Below are 18,174 nucleotides of genomic sequence, written 5' to 3' on the forward strand. Positions count from 1 at the left end.
AACGTATCGTAGATACAGTGTTCAGTAACACACAGGCGCAGGCTGATGACTGTGAAATAAGTAGAGGGCATGTTGCCTTGACGGTGCTGAAGTACCTGTTTGTGTTTTGGCCAAAGACCTTGGCTGCCACAGCCCAGACCTCACCACACGAACAGGTGCAGCAGAGCTCCTTGTAGCCGTTCACGTGAACACGAGGCAGAAGAGTGTCATAGGGCATGCATAGTTCTATTATCCTGTCTCTATGCATGCTGCATATGTATATATATTTGTAAACAATAGAACTTACTACCTAAAAGAACATTTTTTAAAAAGAGAGTTATTCTTTCATGGCACTTGTCATCATTCTTTAACTCCTCAATTTTATAAACATGTATTTTTATTAAGTTGCATACATAACTGTCACTAAAGATGGTTATTGTGCAGTTTTATTTTCTTTGACAAATTATTTAATAAAAACATGTGTACTTCCCAACTTCAAACTTTAAACTTTCTGACATGCTTCCAGAATGCGTGACAGCAATGCTCTATGCAGTACCGTGATACTGGGGGCGGCCACTTTGTTTCTGGTACATAGTGTTCTGAGGCTTGTGTTTGCAGTAGGTTATGGACTAACTCTGGGGATGTGATTGTCTCATTATTTCAGGGGCTGCTCTCTGAACTAAGTTAACTGAATGTGTTTAAATTTTCTTGATTGTAGATGAAGACCAATGTTTCTTTTTGGAAAGAGCTGGAGTCAACTAAAGCTGTTCTTATGGGAGAAACGGCTGTTGTAGAAATAGACACCTTTCCCCGAGGAGTAATTTTAATATACCTAGTTATAGCATTTTCACCTTTTGGATACTTTTTGGCAATTCATATCGTAGCAGAAAAAGAGAAGAAGTTAAAAGAGTTTTTAAAGATAATGGGACTTCATGACACGGCCTTTTGGTATGTTAATAAAACTTTGTTATTTAGTGTGGTTAATAATTGCGAAAGTTCTACAAATCTTCAGTACTGCAGTTTTGTTACTCACTGGACTCGACGAGGTCCTGAACCTCTTTTCTTGCAGTTCCCACCTTTGTCATGGAGTTTGAGACTCATCACAAAGCTCCAGCAAATAATTATTTCCAGAGAAACAAATGAAAAAGTTCACCAATGAGCACATTAACATTTTTGTACAATGATAATTTTATAGAGGCATGAAATTTTATAAACAATTCCAAGTATGTTTTCCATACTTTCCCCACTATGCGGTAAGAACATTTATTTTGACCTTACTTTGGGGGAAACATTCAGTTCAGTTCAGTCACTCAGTCGTCTCCGACTCTTTGCGACCCCATGAATTGCAGCACGCCAGGCCTCCCCGTCCATCACCAATGCCCAGAGACCATCCAAACCCATGTCCATTGAATTGGTGATGCCATCCAACCATGTCATCCTCTGTCGTCCCCTTCTCCTCCTGCCCTCAATCTTTCCCAGCATCGGGGTCTTTTCAAATGAGTCAGCTCTTCACATCAGGTGGCCAAAGTATTGGAGTTTCAGCTTCAACATCATTCCCTCCAATGAACACCCAGGACTGATCTCCTTTAGGATGGACTGGTTGGATCTCCTTGCAGTCCAAGGGACTCTCAAGACTCTTCTCCAACACCACAGTTCAGAAGCATCAATTCTTCTGCGCTCAGCCTTCTTTATAGTCCAACTCTCACATCCATACATGACCACTGGAAAAACCATAGCCTTGACTAGACGGAGATGTTAGTACTATCAAATATGAGTTGTTATTATCAACCATTTTATTCCATTTAGCTCAATGCAGCAGCTGAACCGTATTACATATGGGGTTATCCCCATATGACATGTGACATCGTCTTTGCTCATTTCTTACTCTGGGGGTTTCACTAGTGGTCAGTCTCTGAGACACACTGGAATATTAAATGTTTTGTGAGGAGACAGTAGCTGGAAGAATTTAGGTAGATCAGTTTCTCAGTGCTTCATTTCTGCCTCTGTAAAATGCTAGATTTAATTTTGGTAGTTTAGGTATCTTTTGACCCTCTTTTGGTGGTTTTTATGATGCTGTGCAGTAAGTTACCTGCTAACTTGAAAAACAAAAGCAAAATAATAGACTGTGGGGCAGTCAGTCACTCAGGCTCAAATCCCCTGAGCTCTGATTTGAGGGAAAACGTTGAGTCCGTGTGATGAATCTGTTGTTGATCTTTGTCTCACGTTGAGTTCCATAGTAATAACGTTGTTGCTTAGCAAGGTGGCCTTTACAACTATCTAAAGTACCAAAAGCCGTTAGAGTTCAGTTGCCGTGTGTACCATAAAGAAAATCGTCAGTCATTAAACTCTTTTGTATTTTAAGAAAATCAGAATGTGCATTGTTGAACTTCTGAAAGTACTAGATTTAAATGAATTGTGATTTGCTATAAATCTGTAAGTTTTTTTTGACTCCTGGGAAGATAATCACCATTTTATCTCTATATGAGATGATAACTTGATAATTTTATCTACAGCTTAACCAGTACTATATTTTTCATTACATACAAGAGCTTTAATTTTCAGTACATGAGCATACATAGAAATGAAGTGATTGGCTTAAATTTAAGAATGAAACGGCTAAAATAAAGCTGAAGTTTTATTTAAAATGATTTTTTTTTAATTATTAAGGCCCGTGTATTTAGCCATAACTGTGTCTTTGTTCCCCTTTTAGGCTTTCCTGGGTTCTTCTCTACACAAGTTTGATTTTTCTCATGTCCCTTCTCATGGCAGTCATCGCAACAGCGTCTTCCTTATTCCCTCAGAGTAGCTGCTTTGTGATATTTCTCCTTTTTTTCCTCTATGGCTTATCATCCGTAAGTACTTTCACTTGAAATGGGAATAAAGAACTGTCAAAATATTTGATTAATACAGTAAAGTCTTATGTTTTGGTTTACTTCCAGTCGACTTCCCACGAAAGACAGGATTGTTCCTCGGTTAATTCTGATGAATGAGCTGTATCATTGTACCTCCTCATTTTTAGGAAAGTTACAAAATATTCTCAAGTTTAAATTTAACTAGTTTTCATATGATGTATTCCACACATATTTCCTCTGAGTCTGTCTTTTATGATCTTCATATAACTGGGTTTATACATCATTAAGATGGTCTTGTGGAGCAGATGGCACCCCACTCCAGTACTTTTGCCTAGAAAATCCCATGGACGGAGGAGCCTGGTAGGCTGCAGTTCATGGGGTCGCTAGAGTCGGACACGACTGAGCGACTTCACTTTCACTTTTCACATTTATGCCTTGGAGAAGGAAATGGCAACCCACTCCAGTGTTCTTGCCTGGAGAATCCCAGGGACAGGAAGCCTGGTTGGCTGCTGTCTGTGGCTAGCACAGTCAGACACGACTGAAGCGACGAAGCAGCAGCAAGATGGTCTTATACTAGACTCTATTTTTGTTTTCGTGAAATCCTAAACGTTTCAAGGTAATATGTGTTACAGGATGATGCTGTGTAAAGATACGTCTTTGTAAATTTAATTCTTTGACAGTGCTGGTACGGGCCGGGTATTTGGCTAAATGCTAGTTGTGCACCACCAGGCGCTGCTTGCTTTCTTTAAGGATGTATCTGGCTGCACTGGGTCTTAATTGCAGCCTGTGGGGTCTAGTTCCCTGACCAGGGATCCAACCTGGGCCCCCTGCGTGGGGAGCATGGAGTCTTAGCCACTGGACCACCAGAGAAGCCCCCAGCCTTTGTTTTCCGTGGTCCTAGTTTCCATTCTGATTGGCTCACGTCCCATGCTGTATCAGTTGTGAAATATTTTGATTATCATCTCTGCTCTTTAACATGATAATTTATAAATAACATGTATGTGAAAGTGAATGTTGCTCAGTTGTGTCTGACTCTTTGCTACCCCATGGACTATACAGTCTGTGGAATTCTCCAGGCCAGAATACTAGAGTGGGTAGCCTTTCCCTTCTCCAGGGGATCTTCCCAATCCAGGGATTGAACCCAGGTCTACCGCATTGTGGGTGGATTCTTTACCAGCTGAGCCAGCATGGAAGCCTGCCTCAAATAACGTGTATGCTTCTCTATATAGTTGCCTGGTTGTTAACTGCCTCTGTTTCTTATCAACACATTAAAAGCTGGGTCCTCTATTTGAAAGCTTGCTGAGTTGTTTTGTTCGTATTTGAACATGTCTAACTGCAGAGATGCCTGATAGTTTTTGGTTTCTGTGGAATTGAGATGGTCATGTTTGCCTATTACATAGAATAAGAGCAGTTTTAAATATTTGTCAGTTTATATTGTTAATGTATAGCACTATTTGTATGAAAAGTAAATATCTCAGCATGACCTTTAGAAATTTGTTGTTCTTTAGTTGCTAAGACGTGTGTGTCCAACTCCTTGGGACCCCGTGGACTATAGCTCACCAGGCTCCTTTGTCCTTGATATTTCCCGAGCAGGGATGCTGGAATGGGTGGCCACTTCCTCCTCCAGGGATCTTCCCAACCCAGAGATCAAACCCGTGTCTCCTGCATTGGCAGACAGATTCTTTACCACTGAGCCACCAAGGAATTAATTAGAAATTAATTGAATTTTAGTGAATGTAGTTTCTAATGAAAATAGCTTGTATTTTCACAAGCAAAAATTTAATCTTGTTTTTACATCAGTGTATATGAACAATGCATTAACATTAACATTTGTATCTTATAGGTGTTTTTTGCTTTAATGCTGACGCCTCTTTTTAAAAAATCAAAGCATGTGGGAATAGTTGAATTTTTAGTCACCGTGGCTTTTGGATTTGTTGGCCTCTTGATAGTCCTCATGGAAAGTTTCCCCCCATCGTTAGTGTGGCTCCTCAGTCCCTTCTGTCAGTGCACTTTCCTGATTGGCATCGCACAGGTACGTAAAGTGTTTAATCTTGCTTTCCCAGATGCTTGCTTTCTCTCCACTTCCATGCAGCGTATTATACTACCATGAATCCTGTCTTTGGTTTGCAAAAAGTTATTTTACAATAAACATGGGAAAGGATGCTATTTGAAAACCAGAGAACGTTTTATATTGATTTCATTTATATTTTCTCCATTTTTAAGGTTTTCATTTGTATGACCTTTTTATCAGCGAGCTCTCCACTTTTTGTTTTAATGAAACTCAGTAGTCTGTTTCATTGGAACAACTCAGCTTGTTAGAAGTCACTGGTTAAAGCACCAGGTGGCTCAGTTGTACAGAACTCACCTCCCAACGCAGGAGACACAGCTTTGACCCCTGGGTTGGAAAGATCCCCTGGAGGAGGAAATGGCAACCCTCTTCCATGCAGTATTCTTGGCTGGGAAATCCCATGGACAGAAGAGCCTGGCAGGCTACAGTCCATGGGGTTGCAAAGAGTCGGACACGACTTAGTACCTGGACAACCGTAGTTCTTATCTCACTACTACGGTCATGAAAAATGTGTCTTCCTGACCCAGGGATTGAAGCCAGGTCTCCTGCATTGGCAGGCATGTTCTTTACCATCTGAGCCACCAGGGAAACCCTGGTGGATTTTATAAGTTCAGGACTCAGGGGATTGTCTTTACCTGAATAGTATTGGTGTTTATGGACTTCCCTTGTGGCTCAGCTGGTAAAGAATCCACCCACAATGCGGGAGACCTGGGTTTGATCCCTGGATTGGGAAGATCCCTGGGAAAAAGGAAAGGTTACCCACTCTAGTATTTTGGCCTGGAGAATTCCATGGACTGTATAGTCCATGGGGTCGCAAAGAGCTGGACATGACTGAGCAACTTTCTCTTTCATGTTCATTGGTGTTTATAATGTGATTTTTCTTAGTTTTTAAGAGCAGTGAGGTTCTAAGAGGAAAATTCTCACAAAAACTGCTTTATATATTAGAACATGTGTTTAGTTAATGTATAAAGAAGAAAAAATGTGATTACTTCATATAAGAGATTATTCACATTGGCTGGATAGACTTCTATTTGCAGGACTTGAATTGTTTGTGAATATCAAGTTTAACGGATGCGAATTATTTGAGACCTCAAAGCTGGTGTTGCATGTTCTGAGTATCCACTGCATTCCCCTTCACTGAGAAAGACAGGATTATAGGTTCACGGGTTTGTGTTGAGTGGGAAGGACTTTCGGTGCCACGTAATCCACCTTTGTTTCACGGACGGGGATGCTGAAACCCTCCATGTGCAGTTAGAGTCTGTTTGCCTCATGGCGGGCCTGCAACCTGGGCGAGACCTCAGCACTACTGTCCTTCCTCTGCTCTGTCAGTACATCTGCTATGAATAATTTAATAGCGTTAATTAGTTATAGAACTTTCTCCCTTTTCAGGGTTGAAAGGTGCTGACCATAAGTTTATCCTCTGATAACTTGTTTGACTTCTCTGGACCGTAAACCCTTTTGCTAGCATCAGTTTTCATTTCATTTGATAGCCATAGCACTAAAGAAACATGCTGCAAAAACTGACACACAGCTTTAAAAACAGGATCAGAAAGTGTTGTTGTGATTAACTCATATTTCGGTCAAGTTTTATTGTTTTCTTTGTAAGTTCATATTACTCATTGGCTAGACCATTTAATCTCCTAAGCGGCCCAGTTTCTTGACTCTGGACATAATGTTAGCTTTTGCTTATTTTTTGACTATTTTTGTATTATCAGGTGGACATTTCTGTTTTTCAGGTCATGCATTTAGAAGACGTTGATGAAGGTGCTTTAGTTTCTAATTTGACTGAAGGCCCGTGTCCTCTAATCATTGCTATTATGATGCTGATTCTTAACAGCATTTTCTACGCCCTCTTGGCTGTTTATCTTGATCAAGTTGTTCCAGGTACGCAGATAGTCACTGAATTTTACGTGAAAGATTTTTCAGGTTTTTGTCCACCTAAAGTTACCTTAATTTTTTTTTTTCTTACAAGATTAATGGTTTATTGTTTTTGATTTTTTAATATTCTTTTTGAAATATTCATTTATTTTTAATTGTGGGATAATTGCTTTGCAATATAGTGTTGGTTTCTGCCATACATCAACATGAATCAGCCACATGTATTCATGTCCCCTCCCTTTTGAGCCTCCCTCCCACCTCCCTCTCCATCCCACCCCTCTGGGTTGTCACAGAGCACCAGGTTGAGCTCCCTGTGGGTTAACCTAATTTTAGATTTTTTTCTAGCTGAGTACTCTAAGTCGTGGAGAAGGCAATGGCACCCCACTCCAGTAGTCTTGCCTGGAAAATCCCATGGATGGAGAAGCCTGGTAGGCTGTGGTCCATGGGGTCACTAAGAGTCGGACACAACCGAGCAACTTCACTTTCAGTTTTCACTTTCATGCATTGGAGAAGGAAATGGCAACCCACTCCAGTGCTCTTGCCTGGAGAATCCCAGGGACGGGGGAGCCTGGTGGGCTGCCGTCTGTGGGGTCGGACAGAGTCGGACACGACTGAAGCGACTTAGCAGCACTCTAAGTCGTTTTCACTGTTAACAGCTTTTAATGTAATTGTAATTGTATTTTGTACCTTATACCTTAACTTCCAGTGAATGTAAGGAGACTGGGCAAAAAGAGACCAGTGTTTTGAAAGCCTTAAATCCCTAATTGAATTTCCTAACTCAGTCCTTCCCCATGTCCATTTTTTTGGCTGAAGCGCTTCACTATTGTACCCTCTAAGATCCGAGACAGTGGAGCAACCTTGTAACCTCTCCCATCCCCGTGTCTTTTATCCTCCACCTACCTCAAACCTGTGCAGGTTCAAAATACCGTTAAATAACTCCTGCCCCCTTTCCTCTCCCCCTTGAGTTCCTCGTTCATTTTGTCTGTGTTCTTGATCTGCAGTCTTACATGACAAGACACCTGTGACTTTTAAGTTTTAATTACTTATAATTGAACAAATGAGCAATTCCTTCCTCAGGAGGGCGAATGTTGTTTCAGTCGCTCAGTCGTGTCCCACTCTTGGTGACCCCATGGACTGTAGCCCGCCAGGCTCCTCTGTCCACGGGATTCTCCAGGCCAGAATACTGGAGTGGACAGCCATGCCCTCCTCCAGGGGATCTTCCTGACCCAGGGGTTGAACTCAGGTCTCCCACGTTGCCGGCAGATTCGCCCTCCTCCAGGGGATTCTCCCCACCCAGGGATGGAACTCCGGTCTCCCGCGGTGCCGGGAGATTTTCCTTCCTCCAGGGGATCTTCCTGACCCAGGGGTTGAACTCAGGTCTCCCGCAGTGCTGGCAGATTCGCCCTCCTCCAGGGGATCTTCCTGACACGGGTTGAACCCAGGTCTCCTGCATTGCTGGCAGATTCTTTACCAGCTGAGCCCCCAGGGAGCAGCGCAGGCACCTGCCGAGGGGTCAGCAGCTGCGCCTGGTCACTGGTTACAGTGCAGACGAGGTCTTGTCCACTGTTGCAAAGTCCTGTTTGGCTGCACTGTTCTAGACCATCGCAGTAGTGCTCATCTAATTACCTACCTCAAGTCTAAGAACCTTGCCATTGCCTTTAGTCAACTGATCACCTGCTCAGAAACCTTGCTGAGCACATCCTGGTGAATTAAAAAGAAACTTGTCGAGTGTTGATGTCCTGCACGATGCTTTTATACATTCAGTCCCTTGTTACCACTGTTACCCTCTCCTTATTGTATTTTATATCCATCCATTCAGTCCTGTTTATTTAAACACATCTCCAGTGTAGCAGTTAGATTATGTTTAGTTACTCATGTAACAGAGGACCTTTTTTTAATTGTCTTAAACAAGAAGGAAATCAGTCTCTTCATTCAGAGTCCAGAGTCAGGGTGGACTCCCAGTTGGTTGCCTTGCTTGGCTGTGTCATCAGGGTCCCACCTTCTCCATGTTGCTGCTCCTGTCTCAGAGTCTGGTGGATTTATCTCCTGGTGCCTGCATGGGGTTGCACTTCGTTCACGTCCAGTGGGAGAGGGACAGGAGACTTGTGCCCAGCAAGCCCTTCTCTTCTCTTTAGTTGGTGCCTGCTTGTGGCTGAAGCAGAGGAGTCGCCAGAGCCTGCATGGTGCCCATCTGGTCCACTGGACTCTCTCTAGTTGGGAGCGGCTCCCTCTGAAACGTGGTCATCAGTGGGCGCGTGTTAGAAAGGATGGGGAGTGTTGGTTCCTTGGGGAGAAAGGGAGGAAGCCTGCCTGTGCCGTGGGCAGCTAGCTAGACTGGAGTCTCCTGTGTTGGCCCTGCTCTGTTACTCTCCTGCATCGAAAAAGTCCTTTCTGTGAGCTGTAGCAGCCTTTCCGAATACTGTCCGCTCCCAAAGACTAAGGTGATGCTGACTCAAACCTTCAGAATACCTCGATGTACCCTCTTCACCTTCTGAACTCTTGCTGGCACTCATGCCTCACGTTGTGTGCCGCGTGTTTGCCCTTAGGCATGTACGTGTCCTCATAATGATGGAAGTCTCTAGGGTGGAAAATGTGCTTTGCTTACCTTTTACATTCCATGGACTTGCAGCAGCCCTGAAACTTTATGGATAAGAGTTATCTGTCAGTAAGACTTCTGTTTTTCTCACATTGATGACTTAGTAATTTATGTCTGAACTTGAGGTTGTCTTAGTTTACACAGACTGCCTTTCTGATTTAAACACTAGTTTTCAGAAATAATTTGTTAGGATAACTCAGTTGTGTGTGTGTTTTTTTTTTCCTGTATTTTTCAGGAGAATTTGGCTTACGGAGATCATCATTTTATTTTCTGAAGCCATCATATTGGTCAAAGAGCAAAAGGAATTATAAGGAGTTATCAGAGGGCAACGTGAATGGGAATGTTAGTTTTAGTGAAATTGTTGAGCCTGTTTCTTCAGAATTTATAGGAAAAGAAGCCATCAGGTATGATTTAATCTCTGGCAGTTTAGGTCTTAAGAACTGCTGATGGGACATGCCATGTGTAAATCCTGTCTTTTATGTAATGTATGTAAGCATGGTATTTTAGGAGATTTGGTGCACATTTTGTGATTTTTAAAAAACAGTATCAAGGGCTAATTCTCTTTTAAGTTTTTATTTTCTTTGTAACCATTTAGAATAAATTTGCTGCTAGGTTTGACATTTTACGTTTGAATAGAAAATTTTTTAATAAAATCTAGTATTTATAAAATTAAGCCATTTTAAAATTTCTTCATTATATAAATTAAGAGGGATTCACTCATAGCTTAGTTGATAAAGAATCTGCCTGCAATGCAGGAGACCTGGGTTCAATTCCTGGGTTGAAAAGATCTCCTGGAGAAGGAAATGGCAACCCACTCCAATATGCTTGCCTAGAAAATGCCATGGACAGAGGAGCCCGGTAGGCCACAGTCCATGGGGTCTCAAGAGCTGGACACTACTTAGCTACTAAAACCATGTAAATTAAAGCAATAGATACTAGTTTTCTATTTCTGTTTGAGCTGCATTGTCTGAGACATGCCGGACATTAAACTGTGCTGTTAATTTGATAGACCCTTAGAAACTGTGACATAATTAACTTGTCACACCAGCTTAATTTCAGAGAACCAGAGAAATTCATAACTATTCCTTACTAGTTCAGTCAAAACCAAATTTAAAAAAATAAGGAGAAGGAGAAAAGAGAGAAAAGTGAAAGAAAAAGTATAGTTTGTGTTTTTTAAATTTAAGAAAAACATATAAATGCAAAGGAGAACTAGGTATTTAAGATGCAATCAGTGGACTGGTGGTCAGCCTTCTTAAGAGTAAAAATTAAACTAATGAGCAAGACTGTTAATTCTTTAAAAAATTATGTAAAACATTTAAAGTGCAATGAGAGAATCACTTCGAGACAGTTTGAAACATGTACTGATGTGAAATAGCATCTGATTTTTAAGCTCTCTTAACCGATATGACAAGTATTAATTAATTACAAATGGAAAAGAATCAAATATGAAATAAGAAATCTGTAAATTGCTTAAGTCAAATGTTTCAGTTTCTTTTTAGAAGTTGGCTTGTCATGAAAAATGAATGAATTACACTTAAAATGGAGAGAAGTAATATACTCTTTTCTTATAGTTTCTTTAAAATACTTTTATTATTGTTGCCAGGTTTCTTTGATTTATTGTTTTAGTAGGAAGATACTTCATTCCCGTTAAATATGACAGCTTTGCTTAAAAGTATCATGCACAGAGATACACACTTGGAGATTGCTTTAAATACTTAAAGTAGTAAATGGTGTTTTTCAGAATCAGTGGTATTCAGAAGACCCACAGAAAGAAAGGTGAAAATGTAGAGGCTTTGAGAAGTGAGTAACTCTCCTAGTGTTCAGTCTGTAGGATTAAGGTACAAATGGAAAATTTAAACTCCTTTACCACAATTTTCTATCTTTTCTCTAGAGATACTTTCTTTATGTGATTAATGTTCAGAATAAATTTAACAATGTCAAAGTAGTAAAAGAAAAAAGTAATACCTACTAAGATGAAAAGTTCAACATCAAAGTAGTAAAAGAAAAAAGTAATACCTACTAAGATGAAAAGTTGTCAGTTCTTAAAACAAACCTGTGCTCTTTTAATTTTATTGTCACGCATGTGTACACAGGGCTTCCCGGGTGGCACTAGTGTAAAGAGCCCGCCTGCCAATAAAGGAGGCATAAGAGACTCAGGTTCGATCCCTGGGTTGGGAAGATCCCCTAGAGGAGGGCATGGGAACCCACTCCAGTACTCTTGCCTGGAGAATCCCATGGACAGAGGAGCCTGGCGGGCTACAGTCCATGGGGTCGCAGAGTCAGACTTGACTTAGTGAGTCCAACAAAATGCTGTTGGTTAACTCATGATTTTTTGCCGATAATTTTAACATGCCTCTAAATACCTTTGGAAACGAACTTTTGTTCTTCTCTTTGTTTTAATTCCCTTTGTTGTTTAGCCGCTCAGTCGTGTCTGACTCTTCTGTGACCCTATGGACTAGCCCACTAGGCTCCTTCTGTCCATGGGCTTTCTTAATACCCTCGGGAGTTCCCAAAAGTGGGTACATAGAAACCTCCCTCCCGATATTTTGTGCCCCCTCTGACTCTGTCAGTGTAACAAAGAAATAAAAGTTTATTTTGTGTTACCTTTTCTTACTGTTCATACTGTTGACTATAAGAAAGAATTATTGTTGTATTACAATATTAAATCTTAGATTATTAAATATGCTGGTAACTTCTGTCTTTAAATCTATTGATTTATTTCAAGATTGCCCAAGTATTATGACTTATCTTATTGTGCAAGACTCAGCAAATAAAGATCACATTTGAACGTCCTTTTTCCCTGCACTAGGTTTATCATTTGACATATACGAGGGCCAGATCACTGCCCTGCTTGGCCACAGCGGAACAGGAAAGAGCACACTGATGAATATTCTGTGCGGGCTGTGCCCGCCCTCAGAGGGTAAGAGTTTTCTGATTTAAGAATCTGCTAATTTGTTTTATTAGGGTTTGTAACTAAAGGACCGTGATCATTTACTTATCCTTGAAATATGTACTGATTGATTTTTGTCAGTGATTTGGTATCAATTTCTGTGTTCATTTTTTTCTCCTTTTTATTACACTCGTTTGTTCTTCAGCAGAAAATAAAAGATGATACAGTCATATATAAGTAAAAATGATCTAATTTTGTACCTGTTTTATTAGATATTTTACTTGTGTTTATATTTATTGTTCATTTTCAAGGAAGGATAAACCAATTAATTGGAAATTAAATGAGGCCTATAGACATTTTGGTTGAGAAAATGAATATTTCTAAGTGAGCACCAGTAAGTTCAGAAGGAAAGAATGACAAATGTCAGTACAGTCTCCTTAGGATTTTTAGAGCAATACCTCAAATGTGTAATTGCTGTATGTGGTTGCCCTGTAGGTGAGAATCTAGTACAGCAGCTCCGGTTTTCCACAGTCACGTAGAGCTGCAGGGCAGTAAATATTTCACTTTAAGAAGGGGCCGAGTGTCCGTGTATTGAATCTGCATCTTTTTAGATGTGGTTTTACTTTTTTTTCTAATTGGAGGGTAACTGCTGTACCATCTTGTGTCGGCCTCTGCCACACACCAGCAGGGGTTTGACTTTTAAAATTAGTTTGATTTTGTCTCTTATCTCTGTGTCACTCTCTGATGGTATTTATAATATCTTTCATTGATGTAAGGATTTATGTATTTTTGATACAATTTCCCACACTATCACACTGATTTACTAGTTCTTAAGTAAAGCGGGATGTATTAATATTCAGCTTATAGGATAAGAAGGCTCGAATTTAGATCAGGTGATTTTCCCAAAGTCACGCAGCTGGTCAGGGGTAAATTTTAACTTCTTTGTTCTCTTTGCCACTGCGTAGTGCTTAGAAATGAGGGGAAATTGTTGCTGGAGTATTGTTAATAGTGTAAGTCATGCATCAGTGGGCAGTTAGTGTGAAACCTCTGACCCCTTGCTCTCTGCTCTGTAATATGCCCTGAAAATGAAGGCCATTTATAGGGAATATAAATGAGGCTGGAATATAAGTGGAAGCAGATCACCGTTTGTATAGAAATCAGGGTGTGTTGTGTCTTCCAGCTGTATACTAACTCTTATTTTATGTCTGTTATTAATACATACAAATAACTGAATTATTAGTATACACAGGGATCAAGATCATCCCCATGGAAAAGAAATGCAAAAAAGCAAAATGGCTGTCTGGGGAGGCCTTACAAATAGCTGTGAAAAGAAGAGAAGCGAAAAGCAAAGGAGAAAAGGAAAGATATAAACATCTGAATGCAGAGTTCCAAAGAATAGCAAGAAGAGATAAGAAAGCCTTCTTCAGTGATCAATGCAAAGGAATAGAGGAAAACAACAGAATGGGAAAGACTAGAGATCTCTTCAAGGAAATCAGAGATACCAAAGGAAAATTTCATGCAAAGATGGGTTCGATAAAGGACAGAAATGGTATGGACCTAACAGAAGCAGAAGATATTAAGAAGAGATGGCAAGAATACACAAAAGAACTGTACAAAAAAGATCTTCATGACCCAGGTAATCATGATGGTGTGATCACTGACCTAGAGCCAGACATCCTGGAATGTGAAGTCAAGTGGGCCTTAGAAAGCATCACTACGAACAAAGCTAGTGGAGGTGATGGAATTCCAGTTGAGCTCTTCCAAATCCTGAAAGATGATGCTGTGAAAGTGCTGCACTCAATATGCCAGCACATTTGGAAAACTCAGCAGTGGCCACAGGACTGGAAAAGGTCAGTTTTCATTCCAATCCCAAAGAAAGGCTGTGCCAAAGAATGCTCAAACTACCGCACAATTGCGCTCATCTCACACGCTAGTAAAGTAATGCTCAAAATTCTCCAAGCCAGGCTTCAGCAATATGTGAACCGTGAACTTCCTGATGTTCAAGCTGGTTTTAGAAAAGGCAGAGGAATGAGAGATCAAATTGTCAATATCCGCTGGATCATGGAAAAAACAAGAGAGTTCCAGAAAAACACCTATTTCTGCTTTATTGACTATGCCAAAGCCTTTGACTGTGTGGATCACAATAAACTGTGGGAAATTCTGAAAGAGATGGGAATACCAGACCACCTGACCTGCCTCTTGAGAAATCTGTATGCAGGTCAGGAAGCAACAGTTAGAACTGGACATGGAACAACAGACTGGTTCCAAATAGGAAAAGGAGTTCATCAAAGCTGTATACTGTCACCCTGTTTATTTAACTTCTATGCAGAGTACATCATGAGAAACACTGGACTGGAAGAAACACAAGGTGGAATCAAGATTGCCGGGAGAAATATCAATAACCTCAGATATGCAGATGACACCACCCTTATGGCAGAAAGTGAAGAGGAACTCAAAAGCCTGTTGATGAAAGTGAAAGTGGAGAGTGAGAAAGTTGGCTTAAAGCTCAACATTCAGAAAACTAAGATCATGGCATCTGGTCCCATCACTTCATGGCAAATAGATGGGGAACGAGTGGAAACAGTGTCAGACTTTATTTTGGGAGGCTCCAAAATCACTACAGATGGTGACTGCAGCCATAAAATTAAAAGACGCTTACTCCTTGGAAGGAAAGTTATGACCAACCTAGATAGCATACTCAAAAGCAGAGACGTTACTTTGCCAATAAAGGTCCATCTAGTCAAGGCTATGGTTTTTCCTGTGGTCATGTGTGGATGTGAGAGTTGGACTGTGAAGAAGGCTGAGTGCCAAAGAATTGATGCTTTTGAACTGTGGTGTTGGAGAAGACTCTTGAGAGTCCCTTGGACTGCAAGGAGATCCAACCAGTCCATTCTGAAGGAGATCAGCCCTGGGATTTCTTTGGAAGGAATGATGCTAAAGCTGAAACTCCAGTACTTTGGCCACCTCATGCGAAGAGTTGACTCATTGGAAAAGACTCTGATGCTGGGAGGGATTGGGGTCAGGAGGAGAAGGGGATGACAGAGGATGAGATGGCTGGATGGCATCACCGACTCTATGGACATCAGTCTGAGTGAACTCCGGGAGTTGGTGATGGACAGGGAGGCCTGGCGTGCTGCAATTCATGGGATCACAAAGAGTCGGACACGACTGAGCGACTGATCTGATCTGAAAACATACATATTAGTATTTAATATATTTAATGTAAATGTATTTTTTGCTTTTTAGGGTTCGCATCCATATATGGACACAGAGTCTCAGAAATAGATGAAATGTTTGAAGCCAGGAAAATGATTGGCATTTGTCCACAGCTAGACATACACTTTGATGTCCTGACGGTAGAGGAAAACTTGTCCATTTTGGCATCAATCAAAGGAATACCAGCCAATGATGTCATACAGGAAGTATGTTATCTGTCTAGAAACCTTTACTTTTATTCACTATAAATTAGTAACCTTTTGCAGTAACCTGTGTAATGAAAATATGCTTGAAAATCTAAATATAAAAACCTCTTCTGAGCCAGTGTGCAGAAAGTCATCATAAAGAATCAGATGGAATTTGGAGCAAAGTTGCAGCACATAGCAAACGTCCTCATTCTGTCTGGAGGACTCCAGTCTCTCCGTGTGGGTTTCTTTTCTTTTCACTCCTACCAGCTTCCCCTGCCAGACAAACGCGTACACACTGAGCCTATGCACTGACCCCCTTCTCCCCACCGGCCAGGGGTCACAGAAGTAAAACAGGCCCTCGCATCAGGAATCTTTTTTTTATTTCAAAATTATAGGTGGGTATGTGTCCAAATTGGGTTTCTCCTGGTGGCTCAGCAGTAAAGAATCTGCCTGCCAATGAAGGACACACAGGTTCCATCCCTGGGTTGAGAAATCCCCTGGAGGAGGACATGGCAACCCACTCCAGGGTCCCTGCCTGGAGAACCCCGTGGGCTGTGGCCCGCTAGGCTCCTCTGTCCCTGGGATTGCAGAGTCAGATGAGACTTAGTGACTAGACAACAGCAGCAATGCGTCACAATTAAATTCTATACCAGGAGAGCAGTTTAAAGGTTGGTATTAAAGTGGAACACTTAGAAAGTAGTGTTGATAATTATGTAAATAATGAGATTTAAACAACTTTTATTCACACTTGCCTTTCATAGGTGCAGAGGGTCTTACTGGATTTAGACATGCAGGCTGTCAAAGATAATCAGGCTAAAAAGTTAAGTGGTGGCCAAAAAAGAAAACTGTCTTTAGGAATCGCTGTTCTCGGGAACCCAAAGGTGAGCAGATAATAGTGTTGCCGATGAGATAGTTTTAAATTAATCTGAATAAAAAAGCAAGTTGTAGAAATATATACATAGATACAGTATATGAAACATACATAAAATACTATACAGTATTATGGATGTAATTATAATAATAAAGTTTTAAAACTGAAGTCAGAAAGATACACAACCTCTTGAAGACAGCAGTCATCTCTCAGAAGGAGAAGGGGTCAGATGGACTTCACTTGTGTCTGCAGGGTTTTATTTCTCTGAAAAAAGATCTGAAGTAAACTAACATTTGTTACATTTCAGTGGTGGCTGTAGAAGTACTGTTCTGTTACTCTCTGCAGTTTTCTGTACGTTTGTTACGGTTACAGTAATAATCTAATAATAAGGACAGAATTGAAGGACTCGTCCACTGTTCTGTTGACCTGCTTCTGCTCGTGTCTGTTCCGTGCTGTTCTCTGTCCTGTAGAAGCTGGGCTGGGCCCTGGGTCAGAAGGCTTCCAGGTGCCCGCCTGCAGCCAGGGGCCCCGGGGTCCCCCACCCTGCCCCGTTTAGCCCGCTGCTGTGGCTGGGGGGGACCCGGGGTCCTGGCTTATGGCAGTCCCTCCTCCTCCATGTTTCTGAAATGAAAAATAGTCTTAAACTGCTTTCCTTGAGCTAATATAGAACATAATTCTCTAACGAGCAGTTGTTACATCTACAGAATTTAACTGTTTAGCCAAAAGCGATACAGTCAACGTTGTTTCTCAGTTTATTTTTCAGTGTTTTGTTTCTCAGTTTATTTATCTGGTTGTTGTTATACTTACAACTTACATATTACAGACACTAGTCTTTTAAAATTAAGACCAAGAAAGGATTCACATGCCAAACTGATGACTTTTTAAATTGATGCTAACTCAACGTATGAGTGAAAAACTCAGATCTAATACATTTTAATACAGTAACTTTAAATGGGGAGGCTTTTCAGGGTCCACATAGATTTTATATACTTTCATTTTCCTGAGGCTTCCTGCCCTCCCCCACCCCTTTGCACGCAGGTGCTGCTGTTGGACGAGCCAACAGCTGGAATGGACCCGTGTTCTCGTCACATTGTCTGGAATCTTCTGAAACACAGAAAAGCGAACCGGGTGACAGTGTTTAGCACTCACTTCATGGATGAAGCCGACATTCTTGCTGGTGAGATTTTTTACTTGCTTTTTTAAAGGATGAGGTCTTGGGGCCAAATGGGAATTAGACATAGAAATGCTAAATTCTGAGGAGTAAGTAAATTGTGCGTTTTTTACCAAAAAGGTATTATTATACTGCTTTTAAAATCACATGTTTTTGTGTTGGGGGCGAGCCCCTGACCCTCCAGGATCGGTAATCTGCCACAAAAGCTTACAGGACCCCACACAGTCCCACTCCCAGCATGAGTTACTACAGTGAAGCTGACAGGGTACAGGGCAGGGTCAGCAGAGAGCAGAGGCTTTGCTGACCCTGTGTGGGAACCAGACACACTTCCAGGGGGCCCCTCCCACAGAATCGCCCAGGATGCACGCAGTTCCGCCGTGTGGGAAGTTGTTTTAACAATGTAATGATAATTAATGTGATAATTTACCATATTAACATTGGTGTCTCATAGGATAATCCAGAAAA

At 41.1% G+C, this 18,174-nt stretch overlaps 1 protein-coding gene across 3 annotated transcripts in view; it reads left to right on the top strand.

The window, feature by feature from the left end:
* Positions 1-18,174, top strand: part of ABCA5 (ATP binding cassette subfamily A member 5) — a 62,969-nt gene that overhangs the window by 18,378 nt on the left and 26,417 nt on the right. For all 3 annotated transcript variants that reach the window (XM_024981098.2, XM_024981099.2, XM_059878358.1), the window contains exons 6-15: positions 698-927; positions 2,690-2,831; positions 4,675-4,863; positions 6,636-6,783; positions 9,609-9,777; positions 11,115-11,173; positions 12,183-12,293; positions 15,510-15,685; positions 16,429-16,548; positions 17,577-17,715. In XM_024981098.2, coding sequence (XP_024836866.1) covers positions 698-927; positions 2,690-2,831; positions 4,675-4,863; positions 6,636-6,783; positions 9,609-9,777; positions 11,115-11,173; positions 12,183-12,293; positions 15,510-15,685; positions 16,429-16,548; positions 17,577-17,715 — 1,483 coding nt within the window. The remainder of the gene's footprint in view (positions 1-697; positions 928-2,689; positions 2,832-4,674; positions 4,864-6,635; positions 6,784-9,608; positions 9,778-11,114; positions 11,174-12,182; positions 12,294-15,509; positions 15,686-16,428; positions 16,549-17,576; positions 17,716-18,174) is intronic.

This window comes from Bos taurus, chromosome 19 (assembly GCF_002263795.3).
Source record: "Bos taurus isolate L1 Dominette 01449 registration number 42190680 breed Hereford chromosome 19, ARS-UCD2.0, whole genome shotgun sequence".
Lineage (NCBI taxonomy): Eukaryota > Metazoa > Chordata > Mammalia > Artiodactyla > Bovidae > Bos > Bos taurus.